Source organism: Temnothorax americanus, unplaced genomic scaffold, assembly GCF_048541705.1.
Source record: "Temnothorax americanus isolate GAGA-0224 unplaced genomic scaffold, ASM4854170v1 Scaffold13, whole genome shotgun sequence".
In the NCBI taxonomy this organism is placed as follows: Eukaryota; Metazoa; Arthropoda; class Insecta; order Hymenoptera; family Formicidae; genus Temnothorax; species Temnothorax americanus.
Genome location: NW_027509264.1, coordinates 2539658 through 2558582, shown reverse-complemented (window position 1 = coordinate 2558582; position 18925 = coordinate 2539658). Strand labels below are relative to the sequence as shown.

General features: G+C 42.0%; 2 protein-coding genes across 2 annotated transcripts in view; both read right to left on the bottom strand.

Moving 5' to 3' along the window:
• LOC143893927 (uncharacterized) overlaps positions 1-12316 on the bottom strand; it is a 44240-nt gene extending 31924 nt beyond the window's left edge. The window contains exon 1 of the mRNA XM_077399797.1: positions 11717-12316. Coding sequence (XP_077255923.1) covers positions 11717-11762 — 46 coding nt within the window. The 5' untranslated portion in view covers positions 11763-12316. The remainder of the gene's footprint in view (positions 1-11716) is intronic.
• A 3412-nt stretch (positions 12317-15728) lies between these two features.
• Ubi-p63e (Polyubiquitin-63E) lies at positions 15729-18645 on the bottom strand. The gene is made up of 2 exons (XM_077400223.1): positions 18485-18645; positions 15729-17736 (listed from the first exon to the last, which is right to left on the bottom strand). Exon 2 carries the CDS (start codon positions 17728-17730, stop codon positions 15898-15900), a length of 1833 nt encoding a protein of 610 aa, XP_077256349.1. The 5' UTR covers positions 17731-17736; positions 18485-18645; the 3' UTR covers positions 15729-15897.
• Between the last annotated feature and the right edge of the window lie 280 nt (positions 18646-18925).

Genomic DNA, 18925 nt, shown 5'->3' with positions numbered 1-18925 from the left:
AAGCGCGATCTATGATCTACCAAAAGAGCTTCGCGCGACATACCATTTTTTGCAGATGTGGACGGATGATAAAGAGCTTCGTTTTATTGCCATTTACGTAACAGAATTTCCACGTTTTATTCTCGGCAACAAAATTTCCGGGGAAAATTAAAAATTCTCGGTGAGAGAAATGTAAATTTTCAAAAGTCTGGTCTCTCTAAAATATCTCTCGGTTCCTCCATAACTTTCATTGTCGGGCCTCTCGCACAGTCTATCGACCGTAGTGATAAAATGACCAGTAGTAAAACTTCGGGCAACTTGCGGTTTACCTGTCTGTCTCTCTTTCTCTCTCTCTCTCGCTCTCTCTTCCGCCATTACAAAGTGCATCGTAAATTGATGTAAACATACTGCCAACGTAGCGCGTCAGGACTCTAATTTTCTCTTATATTTAAATATACATTTAAGTTCTCTCATTAATTTATCCCTACCACGAGCAAGCTTGCTTTTTATGTAGCGACGGCGACAACAAGCGACAAATTTTTAATCGAATGACCTGAATCTCTCGATTCAAGCTGAATCAATTGAATTAAAAATTGTTCGTTTTTATCCCTCTTTAAGAAGCTTATAGATGCGACTTTACGACGTAAATCGGATACTTTGTTAAATAAGGAGCGCAAATTCCGTTTCCGAGTTTTACGTTGAAGTATTCAGCAATATTCTTCGCCTCGCGGACCCTCGTTGGATGGGGGCCCTCCCCCCCCTCTTACCCTCAGTCGCTGTCGAAATGCCAACTTTCGCAAGGGTTACAAAACGTGACGCGGCTCTCCGCGGGATTAAGCGAAGAATTAAACGCTTAATTAAAGTAACTCGCGGGGCCCCCAATTTACGTAATTGACTGCCGGCGAGTGTGAGTCAGTTTCCCAGTTACCGCCCGCGTATGGGAACGAGCGGAATAATTCCAAGTCACTTCGAGATTATTGGATTACCTCTCTGATTTGCATATAGATCGGTAAATCAAAGGCTATACGCGAGTAACGCGAGGCCAAACAGCGCTAGACCGGCGCTGCCCGTCCTTGAACCAAGTCGAGGATCAATGAAACTTTACATTTCGTAATCTCGCACCTCTCGAGCGTTTTGACGCCGCGCGCGCACGGGCAAAGGAGTAAAATGCCGCGGCGAACGGACGTGATATAAGAGCGCTGCGGCAAAATGAAATTTGTTCCCTAATTCGTCCTAAATTAAGCGAAACCTGCTCGACACGGTATTCTCAGTCGTAACGCAGGAGCAAAGCAACGTATCGCAATTTACGTTTCGATTCTCGACCCTCTTCCGTTTACTTCGCACGTTTTTCGCGCCTTTCCCTTTTCTTCTTTTTTTTCCCGTTTTTATTCACGTCTATGTCCATTGGTCTGCCTCGTATTGATCTTTCCTCTCCCGAAACATTCTTCGGCACAGCTGCCGCTTTCTTATTCGAATAGCTCTCGGTACCTATACGCGTATGTGCGTGCCCATGCGAACGACGCGCGCGATCAACGATCTCGACTCCTCCGGTGTCAACGACTTTGACAACCGCGCGCGCCGCGCCGCGCGAAGTAAAGGACGGTTAGTCACGCGCGTCCATCAAGGCCCCGTCACGATCGAAATCGCAGATTCGACGTATGTCTGCCTCTTAACGATATCCAACCTCGTGGGCCGATACCGCCGTCCACCGTGTCCGGCACCGTCATGCTCCGCGAACACAATCGTTGCGGACGTCGGGCGGAAGAAGAAAAGCTCATCGAGACGTTCCGGCATAGAAGCGCGCGCCGGATATGCTTTAAATAAAGAATCGACGTGCCTCGACCTCGACGCGCACCCCTCGGGAAAGTTTTATCAAACGCGCTCCCTATATTCGGCACAGTCAGCCACTGAAATAATATACGAGCGCGCGACCGGACGGGAGAGCTGCTGCTCTTAACGTCCGACAGAAGTATGTGCGGGAATATATAACTGTCCGAAAGAGAGACAGAGAGCGGAAACCGCGCACGCTACGCGCAATTCGATCTCGTCCTTTTACTTATTCAAAGCGCTTGTCTTGTATTTTGAAATTTTCTCGCCGCTAGAAATTTAGATATCGACGCTCGGACACATGCGCCTGGTGTGGAATTAAAATTGATTCGTTATTCGCATCGTCCATACATTCTCGCGATAATTCGTGCTATATGTATGGAAATGCGTGCTTCAAATCGAATGCGCACGAGTGCTCTCGTGTTTGCGGTATTTATCGCGGTGCTTGCTTTGGTAAATAAAAATAAACGCGTTTACTGCATATTTCGCCGGCCACGATTCGCTTAAAACCCCGATGCGGCGCACAGAGAGAAGTATAATTAATTTTCGTAACTCGCTCGCATAAAAATCGATCCCTATCTCTCCTCCGGCAGCGGCCTCCCTTCGATTCGCCCTTCCACGGTCGTTCGCGAAAAAAAAATAAGGGGAGGAAAAAAGAAAGGGAAAAGAAAAGAGAATAGGATACCTCCCGCGGTCTAAATTATTCGCGGCTTCCGTAAACAGCGATCTTTTTTTCTCCCCCCCCTCCGAGGGAGATGGGCTTCCAGACGACGACGCCGACGGAGGGAGATATCGGTCACGTCGATTTATTTGCGGCGCGCACTTTCTCGCGCCTTCGGACGACCGGACTGACGTCCTCGGTCGGCGGCAATCTCCGCCGCAACAGGAACAACGTTTTCCCATTTGGCAATCCGAAACCGAAGACAGCGCGCGACGCCGTCGTGTTCCTTCCAACGTGAATTTTTCACCCGATAAATCTGTCGTCACCAGGCTCCGCGCTACGCGCGGGAATAAGTAATGACGCTCGCGGAGAAGAAAAGCGGCTTCGGAGAAGGCTTCTCTCCCCTGTGCCCCCTTGCTCTTCTCTCGGCTCGCTTATATACGCCGAGAACCGCGTGCCTAAAGTTTCACGCTTGTAATGCCATGGATTTTCTATCAGCGTTTTCCACGAATCTCCCGACATCTTTTAAACTTCGGCAATTATGCGGGAGATGGGCCCTATTAAAGAAATGTCCGTCGCTACACCGCGATAAATACATAGTTTCGCGTTTCTCCTTCCTTTTTATTCGTACATTTTACGCGACGTGAAATTTCAAAGAACTTTAGCGGAAGTCTAAAGTGAGCTTCAGATAATCTATTATTCGGGTCAGATTTCAAGAGGACAGAATTCCATTTATAATTTCATGTATATTTTATTCCCTTTTGTGCTAAATGTATTTCGCGATTGTCAAACGTTTCTCTGTTGTACAGCACGTCAAATTGTAAATAGAATTCTATCCTAAATGTTAATTAATAATAATTAATTAATAATTAATGATTCGATATACGAATTAGAGATATCGCCTAACTGAGTTTTAGGCTCGCGCGACCAAAAGGCGCGATACAATTATTTCCTTTCTTATCAACGAACGCTTTTGCATAATCTCCTAAACGCTCATTAAGATCCAGATTTTAGTTTTACGCTCTAAAAAAAAGGGAGGAAAGAAATTGTGCAATTTTTCTCCGCGGTACGAAAAAGTTGCTATCTCAGTACGTCCGATCTTCGCGACGCCCGTCAACCGCGGGACGGATCCCGCTCGGGGAGGAAGAGAACGATACAGTTCTCCGCGTATTTCATATACGAGAAGAGAGACTTTTTCCAGAAACGACGACGACGACGACGACGACGACGTCTACTCTTCCAGAAACTGCTTTTAAGGCGGCCGCGGCACGAAGTTTTCCCCGCTGCTAGACGGGCACTGACACAGTTCTATCGAATTACTTATCAAAGCCGCAGAGAAGGCTCGCTTCGACCCAGCGACCGCGCCGCGACACGATCGAGCCTCGAGAGCCCGGGAGTACGACACGATCGGGGAACTCGCGCGGGGAACCGATTCGCGTATCAGGTGTTTGCCGCTTTATTATAACGGATATTAGCGACCGCAAACGCGACGTGTCTCTCTCGCTCGCTTCCTCGCGTCGCGAACGTGTCACGTCTTCGTGTCTCGCTGACATCCCGACACACACACACACACAGATCCGCTCTCTCGGATCCCTGCAATCTGGACACCTCGGATAATCGGCCTTTCGATCGGTTCATATTATGCAGTTCGCGGGATATTATAATAACCGCCTTCCGAGACACGCGCGCTGCGTGAAGACGCGAGATTACTCCTGAAATTACCGCCGCTGCGAAAAGCGATAAACAACCTTTCCCAATCTTCCCATCATCCGGGATCGATTCCGATCTCGCAACGACCGACCGGTGGGAGGGGGGGGGAGAGAAACAAACCGGCACGATGATTACAGGCGGTCGAGGAGATCGACGCTTTTAGTAATGGGCGTTCGAATCCTCCTCCTGAAAGTTTCTCCAACAATTCGATCGTATAAAGATTCCGATTGCTTCAAATATTATCGGAAAGCGGAGGTTCTGAAATTCTTCAGAGTCTCAAGTGTCTAGAAAATCTTTCCGGAAGAGTGTTTGCATATCTAAAGCTTTCGAAATACTTGAAATAAAATTGTTATTCGTGCCCGTTGAATAATGGACTGAATAAAGGGATTGAAACAATAACGTTAAGTGTTATAAAACGAAGGGATGCAGTTTCGAGATATTGAAGAGACTTTCGAGATTTTGAAAAGATACTTACAAGTTTCGATTAATATGCAGAACAAATTGAGATTTTCATCACATGCTCGAATAAAGTCGCTCCTTGCGTTCCGCCGTATAGCGAATCAAGAGACACGGCAGTGTCTCGCGCCAAGTACCTATACGCGCAGGGCGAGACGCACCGTGACTCTTCTACGCGAACGCACGAGTTGCGAGTACCCGAGATTTTTTGAGATAATTATGTGCCAGAAACTAAAGGCGTCTTCCATTGGGAAAAAACTCACTGGCACTCACAGTGTCTCAGTTTTTTGAATTTTTCAGAAACATTCTCACTAATTCCACCAATGAAGCACTCCAGTGCCGCCAGTGCCAGTGAGTTTTTTTTCCAATGGAAAACGCTACGAGTCATCATTAAGTTATGGGACTCTGACGAAACACACGCGCGCGAGATAGTCGATCACGGCAAGAGGAAGCCGACTTGGCTCTGGATCGTTACACAATTTACGCACGGTGTTTATGGAACACGATGAGAGGACGGCAAATGAAAATAAGTCAGCTGCTCGGGTCCGCGACGCGAAGGAGTTCCGGATACGGAGCTCTGATTTAATAATCGCCCGGAGTCATCGGCGATTCTAAAAGTCTCGCCGTGATTGTGACTCCGAGTCCCGACCGTAATTTCACGGCTAATTTCGATCTTCGACACGCTACGACGCACGCGAGCCGCGATACGTAATCTATATCCCGTCAATGTTGTTTACAACGATGTTATCACACTTTTTGATGAATTTAAAACGGTAACGACGCGCCTTTTTCATACGTGTATCAAAGTTTTGAAGAGATTCTGAGGTGGGGGAAAGGGGGAGAGAATCAAAATACATTTCCATTATTTAATTATCGAATTGCATTCCGTGTAAATATGGGAGAAATATCGAAAAATGAATATATAACAAACGAAATATTGCCGGTGGGATAAAATCGCTCCTGCGATGCGCGCATTCGCATAAAACTTTGTCGAAGCAACAAATTATTGTTGACAGCAATAAATACTCTCTCGCGTCGGTATTGTTAAAAACCGTTTTATTGCGCGCGACGGGTCGCAAAAGCGAATTTCTCAGAAAATTCGCGCAAAATGGAACTTCTTCCTGGGGAAATATGCAACTGCGACGCACGTCGATGAGACGCGAATTTTACTACACGCGATAAATTTAGCGAAATGTCGCCGAGCACGGAAATTAATTAATACACCGTTTCACACGTACCGGTTACAGTCATAAATAACGTAAGGCGTTCGAGCTATTGTCATACCCCGCAGCGGCGGGGTATATAGTTCGGATTTCTGATATAAATTGGCGACTCTCTCTCTCTCCCCGTGAACAATGGTGGCCTAAAGCATTTTCGTGTTCGGTATTTGTGTTCGGGCAACAATGTAAAAGGGCTTCGGGTGAAAATGAAATACGCGTGCACGTCGGGATACCGAAAGTGCACGCATCCATCTGGGTTGTTGGTGCATGCATATGGAAATCCATCTCGCCGTGTACTCGACATGTACTCGCATATTATATATATATATATATATATATATATATATATATATATAACCGCATTGGTTTGTTCGATTGCAAAGTCATAAAATCGTGCATTGATCAGAAATGCAAATTTGATTTAACAAGTACGAACACGAGTCGAAATGAAACGAAATCGATGGCAATGGAGAATCTTGGATCAGGATAGCGAAAATTATTAGCGCGTTACTGCTGATTGTCAGTCGGAAAAAATAAGAATTATACGTGCCCTTCAATCGCTCTACTTTATATAATGAGCTGAAATAATAAGTAATATAATTAGTTATCTCAAAATCTTCCCTTTTACCTATTATTCTATCATTAATAAAAAATAATTTTAAAAAATTGATTTTATGTCATTTTTTGTTTGAAATATATAAAAATGTTCCAATAATCCATCGATAAAATGAGAGATATAATCCCTATCAAACAATTCTTCACATGAAAAACAAAATAAATAAAAAACGATATTTCAATGTATCAAAAATGTCCATCATATTAGATTTACCATATTAAATTTTAAAAATTGCACGTAATTTTCAAAATTAGCATTCTATAAATCTCTTTGAAAAACGGACACATCGAGTTTTGAAAAAGATAGTGATTTTTACGTCTGTCACATTCGCTGTATTGTGCCTGCAACTTTTAATATTCAAATTTTAATATTAATGCCTCAAAATAATCACCCTTAAAAGCCCTTCGATCTATGTTAATTTTACTTTCATATGAGCTTATGTATACTTATTGTTATAGGCAACCCTTTATAATTACCTCCTTTCAAGAACGATGCTGGATTAAAAGTTTTATTTCACATAATAAATATAATAGAAAAGACCTTATTTAGTATAAATGAAAAAATTTTTTATAAATTTTCAGCACATGTTTCGAGTATTTTTATATTTACATTTTTCATGCGATTTTTTACGATTTCCACGGGAATGAAAATGAGTTTTCAAGAGGACAGAATATTTTTGTAACATATCACAACATAAACTTTTTTAATATATTACTTCAACACATTCCTGAACTGAATTTTTTAGAATATATAGATGATACATATATCTACCATTACGGACACAAAGGATTAACGAAAAATTATAAAAAATTATTAGAAATGTAGTATTTATCTCCAAATAATTGACGAGTTATTTGTCGCATTGTCGCATGTGAATGGGGCGGGGGTCTTCTCAAGAATTTATACAGTCGCACGCGATATGCGCGCGGTGCGGCGATTGCACTCGTCCGTGTCGCCGCGGGGGGGAATCGTAGACGAAACGAGTGATCAAATTTCGAGAGAGGGATACTTACCGACGTATCGCGGACACGCGTGCAATTACCCGCGAGTTTCAGCGGTGATATATCGCCCGTACGTTTCCGCTAAAGCAAACAGGGCGTGCACACGCGCGCTCGCGCCCGAACAGGCGTGCACGCCCGAGTTACAAAACTCATTAGCATACGTAATGGACGCATGGAATTGTGCGGAAAAATAGGTCCGGGGTCGAGGAAAAATTCGAATAAAAATCCCGGCTGGATCAATTTGCGGGGTATCCGCGGGTATGCGCAAATTGCTCCGCTTGCCCGGCCCTCTCCCCGTTACCGCGGGGCACGTTTTATCCATTCGATCGCGCGCCACAAGCATTTTCGGATTGTGCGCGCGTGCATTCCAGTGACTCGTAACCCGATTCCGAAAAAAAAAATAACGGGGAGAAAAAACATAGGGTCCACAATCAAAAATAATCACCGATAATTATAATCAACTTCTGTCGCGTCGATAAGGAACGGGCCGAGAGGAAAGAGACGTCGTCGCTAAGTTATCTCGTCGGGGAGTCGAGCAATTATTACACTGAAAAAAGGAATATTCTTGATACGAAAAAATCTTGAGTTTCAACGTGGAAATCTGGAAATGAGATTATATTGCGTTAAAGAAAACTTGTTTAAGTGAAGTCATTTTATATAATTCGATCAAGATAAAAAGTTGAAATAAAAAGTTAAAATTCTTACAAGAATAAGATTATAGATTGTTACGTTATATACGAAACAATATATGAACGCGTTAATATTGAATTATTGAATGTATAAGTTTTGATTTGACACTTTTTTTTCTGCGTACGAATCGATTGGGTCTTAAACTAATGATAAATTCGTCTTTGTGCAATCTTGCAAGATCTTTTGGAATAATTATATTTGATTGAATTTCTTCTTCCATAATTTAATTACATAATCATAGAACTGTATCTTTCGATCCAAGTCTTTCCGCGAATTTAATGTGTCATGGGAAGAATCTTAAACTATTGACATACGTTCGTTCATGCCGACCGACTTGCATCAGGGATATTTTTGCGATAATTATATTTCAACCTCTTTTCCATAACTTAATGACATAATCATAGAACTGTCTATCTTTCGATCCGAGCCATCCCAGTGAAGAGGACCGTTATTATCTTAAATGTTTCACTACTGCCGTCTCTTTGCAGAAAAAATTCTACAAAAAAAGTACACTCTTAAATATGAAACTGTCGCAAAAAGCGTCGAATTTTTAAACGGGCTCTCCACTTCCGTCCCGTCGCTCGTTACGCGGAGCGATCCAGTAAACTCGATGCTCTTATACATTTCTTCCGTCGCGTGTCGCGAGAGGATTTTCTTCCGTCTCTCGGCGCCGGCGCCGCGACGACGCGGACGGCGCGGGCGGGCGGCCCTATAATCGCGAGTGAAGAGGCGCTTAAGGAGAACGACGGAAGAGAGGCGCGCGTGGAGTCTTTCGACGTGAGTCCTTTCTACTTAAAGGACGGCAATCGGCAACGGTGGGTGCTTCCGAGCTTACACAAGCCCCCGCCGCGCCAGCTCGTGCGGTCAATGTCGGGCGGGAGAGAAACTGCTATGACAGTAGGGAACAGCGAAGCGGAATTTGGGGAATGGAGTCCGCCCGGAGCAGCCGGTCCATGGAAGAAGCCAATGTACCGTGAGAAAGCGAACCCAGTCGAAACGACAGAAATGCGCCGATGATGATTCCGGGGGGGGGGGAGCGAAACGAGAATTGCGGGTACGTTGCGGGAAAACGTACGATCGTGACGAGGATCTATAAGTACGAACGTATATTTTTTTTTTTACCTTAATTATCTATCATTTTCGAATTGATGTAAAAGAATAATGGAGAGACTCGCCCGGAAGTAATGTGCCGGTTTCCAAGATCGCGGAGCGGAGGGTCGCGTCGTAATTGAAGGAAAAATGGCGGAATAATTGGCAATAATGACAAAGAATGCGGAAAAGCGATAGTGTATATATATATATATATATATATAGGGTATCGCGCGGTAATAACCGGTTCTTTGAACAAATTAAAAGCTAATTTTCTCCCCAACTGTAGCGCCGAGGCAGCAATTGTTCTCGCTTCGATGAAATTACGAAGGGGAATTAAAGTTCCCTCGCGTCCTCTTATTTTTCCCCGAAAGTCCGCGATCGGTTTCCGAAATAACAGATCCTATTTCGGTCTGCGCGCGGCACGGCGCGCGGCGCGGTACATACGTGCCCGAGGAAGCAAGGTATGTGTTCCCGGAAAAGCCGCGCGGGAAAATTTAATAAATCTTCACCGCGTCCCAATTCCATGCCAGCGGAGTTGTGGCCGCGTGCGCGCGCGCGCGCCTCGAAGCCGAGTTTCTGCGTTCTCGCGATCTTCTCCTCTAATACGACTTCGTCTCGACCCTCGTCCGCTAATAGCGACAAGTTACTTCTGACCCGTCAGCGGGACAGACCCTTGCGACGCCTCTATATTTAGACCGGGTCGAACCACCAGAACGGCGAGAAAACACAAAAGAAAGCACGCGAACGCGAGAGCGCGTCCGCTCCGCGTCGCCGGCCGAGATGAAAACGAGAGAGAAAGAGATAGAGAGAGACGAAACGCGCGAGGAAGGATCGTTTCCGACGGCGATGTCTCGACGTCGAAAGAAATCGGATTATGTCCTCCTCGTGGACTTCGCGACTTCTGGCTGGCAGCTGCGTCACGTGGACGATCGCAAAAACGCTGTCATACTTAAAGAGCCCGCCGCTGCATCTTCGCTGTCCTCTCGACGTTCAACAATAATGCACAGGAGACAAAAAGTCTGTCAGCTTCTCGATCAGCTTCGAAGTTGACTCCCGGCAACTTTGAAACTGAGCGAGAAGACACCGCACGCGAGAAGAGAGAAGAGCGTGACGATTTTAAATTAATTAAACGTCAAGCGTGCGACGATGACGTAAAATCTTAATTTCACATTTTAACGTTGGCTTCAATTTTAATTCAGTTTCGTTGAAAATATCGAAGATGAGAAAATATAGAGAAAAAAAATGTCGGTACTTTTATTATAACGGACATCGGACCGACCGGAGGAATTAATGGACGGAGGCCGCGGTGTGTTGTTGGACATCGCGGGGCTCGTGTGGTTCGTATTCGTTGCTCCGCGTATACGGGAATCGGCTGTGGTAAGGTCGACGGCTGTATATTACAGTCAGACAATATGCGCCGCGGCAAAGAAAAAGAACAGCGAATTTATGAAAGCGAGTTGAACACGACGCAGAAGCGTATTTAACGATTCATGAACCGTTTTTGTTCCTATTTCTGGAGTTTAATTTCTGCACCGATCCTTCGTCGGTAGAAGGTTTCGGTATAGAACGTATACATACTCGCGGGCAAAGTCCGATAATTTGCTGATTTATTGATACTTTCGTACATGCATTTTTTATATTTATTAAGAGTGGACATACCTATAATTTTTACGAACGGAGAGAGAGAGAGAGAACAAAAGAGAACATGTTAAAATACAAATTCTATTCTAATATCGATAAAATTCTTTTAAATTACAGATTCGATTGTCATCTAAATATCTATTTGTTCTTTTTTTTTTTTTAAATAAAATTAATTTTATTTTCGACATAAAGTCGGTCTGCGTCAAATGTGCTCGTTATATACATATATATATTTGTATAACGTTCATTTTGATGGTTCTGCTAATGGCGCTTAATAGAAAATTGAGTTTCCCATTTTACCATCTGGTCAACCGTAATTGATAACAATCAAATAACGACGAGCGGCAGCTGCGAAAATTTATCTTTATGCGAGAGAACGCGAAATAAAGTCATCTCCAATATCTTAAGTTTCCTCGAATAAGTTTCCTCCGCGAAGAGAGAACATTGTTTCCAACTGTTAATACAATTTATACACTTAAAAGCGAAGAATATACTTTTTCGAAACTCTCGATTGAAAAAAATATATCTCTTCGCGCAGTCTCTTTCTTCAGATACCTATATTACCTATGTACGTAAAACTGAAGAAATCGATCTTTGTCGAATATTCAAAATTCGACACTGACTCTTTTTTGTATGATTAAATTCGCGTTTCAATCGACATTTTCCCCGTGTTCTAAACTCTCGACCGCGCATAATGCTTTCTCAGAATAATAGCAGACTCGCAATAATCTTCACGAGATGCTGCAGGGCGCGATTCGCTTCAGAACTCGAGGTGTTAAAGGTTTTCCCATCACCGGCATTTCTGACCTATCTCGCAACTTACCCGGCACCGTCGAGAGGAGTATCAAACAAACCGCCAGGCCGCTCATCTCCAGATGATGGATCTGTTGTCTCGCGCAACACCAGCTCGCTTCAATCTCCGTATCGGCGATCCTTCAACCTTCCCACCGTTTCATGCTTTATCAGCCCGAGTTGGTGGAAAAGAAGCCGGATTTCCTTTCCAGCGCTTTCCTGGACCTCTAGATTACTATTTGCCTTTTGTCTCCCGGCCTATTGATTTCGAGTACGAGCCGTTAAATAACGCAGGAACATAAGTCATTGGGTAAAAATGCTTACACGCAGATTTTTTTCCACGTCATTTCGACGACGTAAATTTGGACATTTCTTTTTATAGCGTCGTAACGGTGAAATAGAGTTGAACGGCCGCTAACGTATTACGTATTTCTAAAGTCTATTCTTCGGAGTAAGCATAGAAAATGACGAAATAGTGTGCAAATTTACGTATTTTTGCATTTTACCTACAAAGTTACTTTACAATGTTAAACACTGTAAAATATTAATGGACGCAATTCAAACTAATATACCTTGAGTTAAATAACATTTTTTTTTACTTTTAACTGCTATATGTATGTCGAAATTTATTATTTTAATTCTATTGGTTTAATTAAGTTAACGACATATAGTGTCAAATTATATTCAATTTGAGTCATTTTTAATCACTGCTCGATATATATAGTTAATTTAACTGAAACAATATAAATTTAACTAAACCAATAGAGTTAAAATAATACTGTTTTATGCGAAAATAAATTTCGACACACATGGCAATTTAAAATAACAAAATATTATTTAATTCAAGGTATTGATTTAAAAATTTCATTTTTCGATATTTAACAGCGTAATGTGATGAAAATTTAGGTTTTTTCCCTCGGGGTTTTCCCTCCGCCGAGGGATAAAATGAGAAGCTCGACTATCTGTCTCCGTGGAGGGCCGCTTTAGCGAAATGACGCGCGGAGTGCGGATCTTGTGTATACCACTGTTGTGCCCAACGGCGTCGGGGGGAGGCTTTATCTCGCGTCGTCAGGGAAGCGCACCGCGGCGGTGAAGTACCACGCGGCGGATGCTGTGACTGACGCCCGTCACGCTGCCACGCCAAGCACACGGGACCGCCGAGTTCGAGGACCGAGTTAGACTGAACGCAAGAGTCCGCGGTTCTCTCTTCGAGTTCTCTCAGCCCTACCTAAGGTACAAGGCGTACTGGGTATGGTACACGCACGGAGTTGTGCGGCTCGTCCGTCTTTCTCTCTCCCCGTGTGGATAAGACGTTTTCTTCCATCATTAGCCGTACGCATAAATACACACGCGCACACACGCGTGACAGCTACACGCTCACGCGTGAACGGATGATCGATGTGTGTCGCGTGTGTCCCGTGCCGAAAGCGGGATGATCGTCAAAGCGAAAATGACCGTCGGGCTAGATTCGTTGAAGCTTTATTGGGAGAGGAAATTGGGGGAGTGTAATTTTCCGTGAACAGCGTCGTCCTCAGGAGCTTCGTAGATCTGGAAAATTGTAATTGAGAGTCAACTTCTATTTTATGTTCTCAACGTAATATTAACTCTTTCAAAATTACTTACTTTTAGACGAAAACTAGAAAAGATACTTCAAAGTTTCTCATCTCTGTTTTTATTGATTTGTATATGTAAATTGCCCCAATTTTGTCGGAAACGCAACAGAAAATAATTCTTTGTGAAATAACCAGATCTTTTACAAATCGTGTATATTTGGTTTTATATCTGAATTCTTCAACATGTATCTGAAAGAGGTAGAAATTCTTATTTTCTAGAAAAAAAAAACACAAGATACATTAACGCGAAAAGCATTAACATGATTCTATTATTTTTAGAATAAAACTTATTCTAAAAACTAAGTTATTACATATGCTATCGAATTTATTCAATAAATTATTACCGTACATTATATTTTGCACGCTGATTTTTATGCTAATTTAAATTATTTTGCCTTATTATCGTTTAAATTATTTTACAAATTCTTTTATGTAGGTATGTATAGCTATATTATATGATTATACACGAATAATAATATAGAATTTTATTAATATCATTCTCACAAAATATACTTTTACTTATAATAAAAAGAATTATAATAGAAGGAATAAAAGAAATTTTTGCACATAGAAAGACGATAGTTCCTCTTAGATAAAACCATTCAGTAATATTGTAATATATAAAAGCCCTTCATAGAAGAAAACCTTAATATATTTTTTTTTGCTTACAATCGTAATTTGAACATCGACACAAAATAATTAATTAATACGAGTAAAATAGCACGAATAAATAATTAGCACGAGTACAAAAATAATTTAGTTGTCTTCTAACTTGAGATTTTTCGCAATAGTTAAAAACATGCAACTATTTTTTTCACAACACTGATCGAATAGGATGGCAGGCGGGAGTGATAGAAAAATATATGTTATCGGCAAAGTTACGTATGTTTTTCGCAGCGGGTGGTTATTGAATTCCGCGCTGAAAAAAAATAGTTTCGCATCTCGCTGCCGTGGGAAAATTTTAATTCACTACTCGCCGCATCCGAACACGTTGCGCGCCCGTAAATAATAGTGGAACGCGCAACACACACACACACACAACAGCACCGCTAACAATTACATGACGACCGTTTTTATTTCGCCCATCGGAAATAAGACGAGATCTATAGTCTATAGCGATAACGTCGATAACGACTTCGGATTTTTCAAAAGTAAAACTTATTTTTATTTTCTATTAATGGCTTTTTATGTCACGATATGAATAATTTTTGTGCAGTTAAAATCACCGTTCTTTTATCTATGAAAAGATTCTTTTTATCACAAGCAAAAATATAAAAATTCAGGTGTTCTTCTATGAAGGCTTTTCATACTGCATTATTGAATGGTTCCATGTCAGAGGAATTATCGTCTTTTTATGCAAAAAAAGATTTCATTTATTATAAATAAAAATACCTATTTGTAAAAATTATTATATTAATAAAACATTGTCTTCAACATTTTGCACCTGGCCTTTTATATCGCGGTATTAATGAACAGTTTTTATGCAAGAGAAATTATTTATCTTCTTTCACGAATAAACATTCTTGTTATAAATAAACACGTGTGAAAATTGTGTTAATTTTCTTCTACGAACGGTCTTGCAGATCACGAAATTATTGAGTAATTTTATGAAAAAGAGACCACTGATTTTCTATCTATTAAAAACATTTCTTTCATTATATATATATATATATATATATATATATATATATATATATAAAATTAAAAGTATATTTATAAAAGTAAAATTTGCTAAAATCTTCGGAAAAAAGAGATGGAATAAGAATTTGCGTTGCAATTTACATATATATTTTGTAAAAATATCAGGTTTAGAGAAATTACTGATTACTTTTTTGTAAAGTATATAGCTTTCTAATTTTTAAACTCTTATACATCAGAAAAATTGATTTAAAAATACTATACTAAATGTTTTATATTTGTCAGAGGAAAGCAATCAAGAAAAGACCTAGTGGCGCCATCAATTAATAATGAAGAAAAGTTTCTATCAAAATGTTTGCCATTACTAATATCTTCAAGCGGTATATTCGTAGTTCGATCTTAACTTATCCAAAATCATATCACGTATGTAAATTAAAACATATCGATATGTTTATTTCAAAACGTAGAATAAACAATCAACCATTCATTATGATAAAAACAAGATATAAGAGTGTTACACTACTTTCTGAAATAATTAGTTATTTACTTCATGTTCTTTCATTGAAGCATAAAAAACATTACAGCTCATGTAAAAAGAACTCACTAGAAAAAGTATACATTAGATATCATTAAACATTTGCACAAAGTTCAATTTGTATAAATATTATCAAGCAAATTTAACAAACTTTAATTTTTTCATTTTATTTATTAAATAATTGGGATATCTCTCTAACATTTTCTCATTCAAGGGAATCAAAGTATTAGGATAAGAAGGTTCTAAGAGACGAGACATTTTATTACGGTATGCAAAATTAAATTCCTTTATTCATCAAAACTCGGTACGCAAGATTTCCATGTGCGAATAAATAAAATTAAAAACTCCTCTGTAATAGAATTTATTATAAAAAAATAATTAAATGATCTAATATACAACGCGAATGCAGAAATCACAATTGCAGAATCAGACATCTCCGCCCCTAAGTCGAAGTACAAGGTGAAGTGTCGATTCTTTCTGGATATTGTAATCGGACAAAGTCCGTCCGTCCTCGAGTTGCTTGCCCGCGAAAATTAACCTTTGCTGATCGGGAGGAATGCCCTCTTTGTCTTGAATCTTAGCCTTCACGTTCTCAATCGTGTCCGAAGCCTCGACCTCCAGTGTGATCGTTTTACCGGTGAGAGTTTTGACGAAAATCTGCATACCGCCGCGAAGCCTCAAGACCAAATGCAGGGTGGATTCTTTCTGAATGTTATAATCTGAAAGCGTGCGGCCGTCCTCGAGTTGCTTTCCGGCGAAGATCAACCTCTGCTGATCGGGAGGAATTCCTTCCTTGTCCTGAATTTTGGCCTTGACATTCTCGATCGTGTCCGAAGCCTCGACTTCCAATGTGATAGTCTTTCCCGTCAAGGTTTTTACGAAAATCTGCATACCACCACGCAGACGGAGAACCAAATGCAAAGTTGATTCCTTCTGAATATTGTAATCGGAGAGTGTGCGACCGTCTTCGAGCTGTTTTCCGGCGAAGATCAACCTCTGTTGATCCGGAGGGATTCCTTCCTTGTCTTGAATTTTGGCCTTGACGTTCTCGATCGTATCTGATGCTTCGACTTCCAATGTGATCGTTTTACCGGTGAGCGTCTTGACAAAAATTTGCATACCACCACGTAGACGAAGAACCAAATGCAACGTAGATTCCTTCTGAATATTGTAATCGGAGAGTGTGCGACCGTCTTCGAGCTGCTTTCCGGCGAAGATCAACCTCTGCTGATCGGGAGGGATTCCTTCCTTGTCCTGAATTTTGGCCTTGACGTTCTCGATTGTGTCAGAAGCTTCAACTTCCAATGTGATAGTCTTTCCCGTCAGGGTTTTGACGAAAATCTGCATTCCACCACGTAGACGAAGAACCAAATGCAAGGTCGATTCCTTCTGAATGTTATAGTCGGAGAGTGTACGGCCGTCTTCGAGCTGCTTTCCAGCGAAGATCAACCTCTGCTGATCCGGGGGAATTCCTTCCTTGTCCTGAATTTTAGCTTTGACATTCTCGATCGTGTCGGATGCCTCAACTTCCAGTGTGATGGTCTTTCCTGTCAAGGTTTTTACAAAAATTTGCATACCACCACGTAGACGGAGAACCAAATGCAAAGTTGATTCTTTCTGGATGTTGTAATCGGAAAGTGTGCGACCATCTTCGAGCTGCTTTCCGGCGAAGATCAACCTCTGCTGATCGGGAGGGATTCCTTCCTTGTCCTGAATCTTTGCCTTGACATTCTCGATCGTGTCCGAAGCCTCGACCTCCAAAGTGATGGTCTTTCCCGTCAGAGTTTTGACGAAGATCTGCATCCCACCACGCAGTCTGAGAACCAAGTGGAGAGTGGATTCCTTCTGGATATTGTAGTCTGACAACGTGCGTCCGTCTTCGAGCTGCTTTCCAGCGAAGATCAGGCGTTGCTGGTCAGGCGGGATACCTTCCTTATCCTGAATCTTAGCCTTGACATTCTCGATCGTGTCCGAAGCCTCGACCTCCAAAGTGATGGTCTTTCCCGTCAGAGTTTTGACGAAGATCTGCATCCCACCACGCAGTCTGAGAACCAAGTGGAGAGTGGATTCCTTCTGGATATTGTAGTCGGACAACGTGCGTCCGTCCTCGAGCTGCTTTCCAGCGAAAATCAAACGCTGCTGGTCAGGCGGGATACCTTCCTTATCCTGAATCTTCGCCTTCACGTTCTCGATGGTGTCGGAAGCCTCGACCTCGAGAGTGATGGTCTTTCCGGTCAACGTCTTTACGAAGATCTGCATGGTGCTCTGTAATACAAATTTCACATTAGAAGGTTGTCTCTTGAATATCATATACGAAAATAAAATCTTTGTATCAGTTCGATTCTAGTTATTTACGAAATAAGGACACGGACAAAGTCAAATCACAAACGCAGACAGGCCTAACAGGGAATGAACCGTGTTCACCTTCGTGGATAAGAAACCGTATCAAAAAAAATATATAAAGCGGAGAAAAATGGCTTGCTAGCAGCTCACAACTGCTTACATGACGCAGTGAAATCAACGGCCGCCATTTTATCGGTCGTCTGGATTGCCAGGGATTAACGAGCACTCGACGCCATGTTTCGTACCATTTTACAGTTTGGCAAAAACGCTTAATAACAGGTTTAATTGGAATGATCCGAAGGTTTTTCACGCGTTTTTCTACATTTCTTCTGACGCCGATGTAGATACTACTCGACTATTCGACCGAATCTCCGAAATATACCGTTCAATAAAATATGCTAATTGAAGTGATCCCACAATCCACTCCGCCTAGCAACAGGCCCGAAACAACGATCGATATTGCGCACACCTGGAAATGACTCATTCGTGGCGAAAGCGTGACTCTTGTTAAACGCGGCGTATCGACGGCTCGTCGAGAGTAATCCACGATGATTATTAATATTATTATCTATACTTCGTTTGCGCGAATAAAGAATACTGAATTCTTGGTTATGAGCGAAGATTCGAGAGCTAAGAATTTCTATCGGCGAGTATAAAAAAAAAAGCGTACCTTTTGTTTAAAAGCTTCTCGCTTGTCTTTCTCGTCTGTATCTCACGTAGGACGACTTGAGAAGAACAGTCTTGGAGAAACACGAATTTCTTCACTCTAGCTCACGGAAACTAATGGAGCGGCGAGCGATGCGCACCTCGCTTTTATACCAAGCGTGTGACGCGCGTGACGTATGACTCGATCCGCGCGCCCGATTGGCCGAGCTGCGTTGAAGACGCCGCCGATTGGCTCGTCGGTCGCGCACGTCACCGGTCGGCGTGACGTGCGTGCATTTTGCGGGGATCTCGTATCGACTTGGTAACAAAGAACGCTCCAGAACGTTCTGCCGTGATGCTCGTGCTATATATGCATGCATACAGAGCGTGATAAAATTCATCGCCTTATTACTTATTTCGAGTAGCGAATATATTTTTTACAAAATATGAAAGAATTCGTATATTT

What these genes read in the sequence shown, in the direction of transcription:
- Ubi-p63e (XM_077400223.1), bottom strand. Translation starts at nt 17,730, where the DNA reads ATGCAGATCTTCGTAAAGACGTTGACCGGAAAGACCATCACTCTCGAG.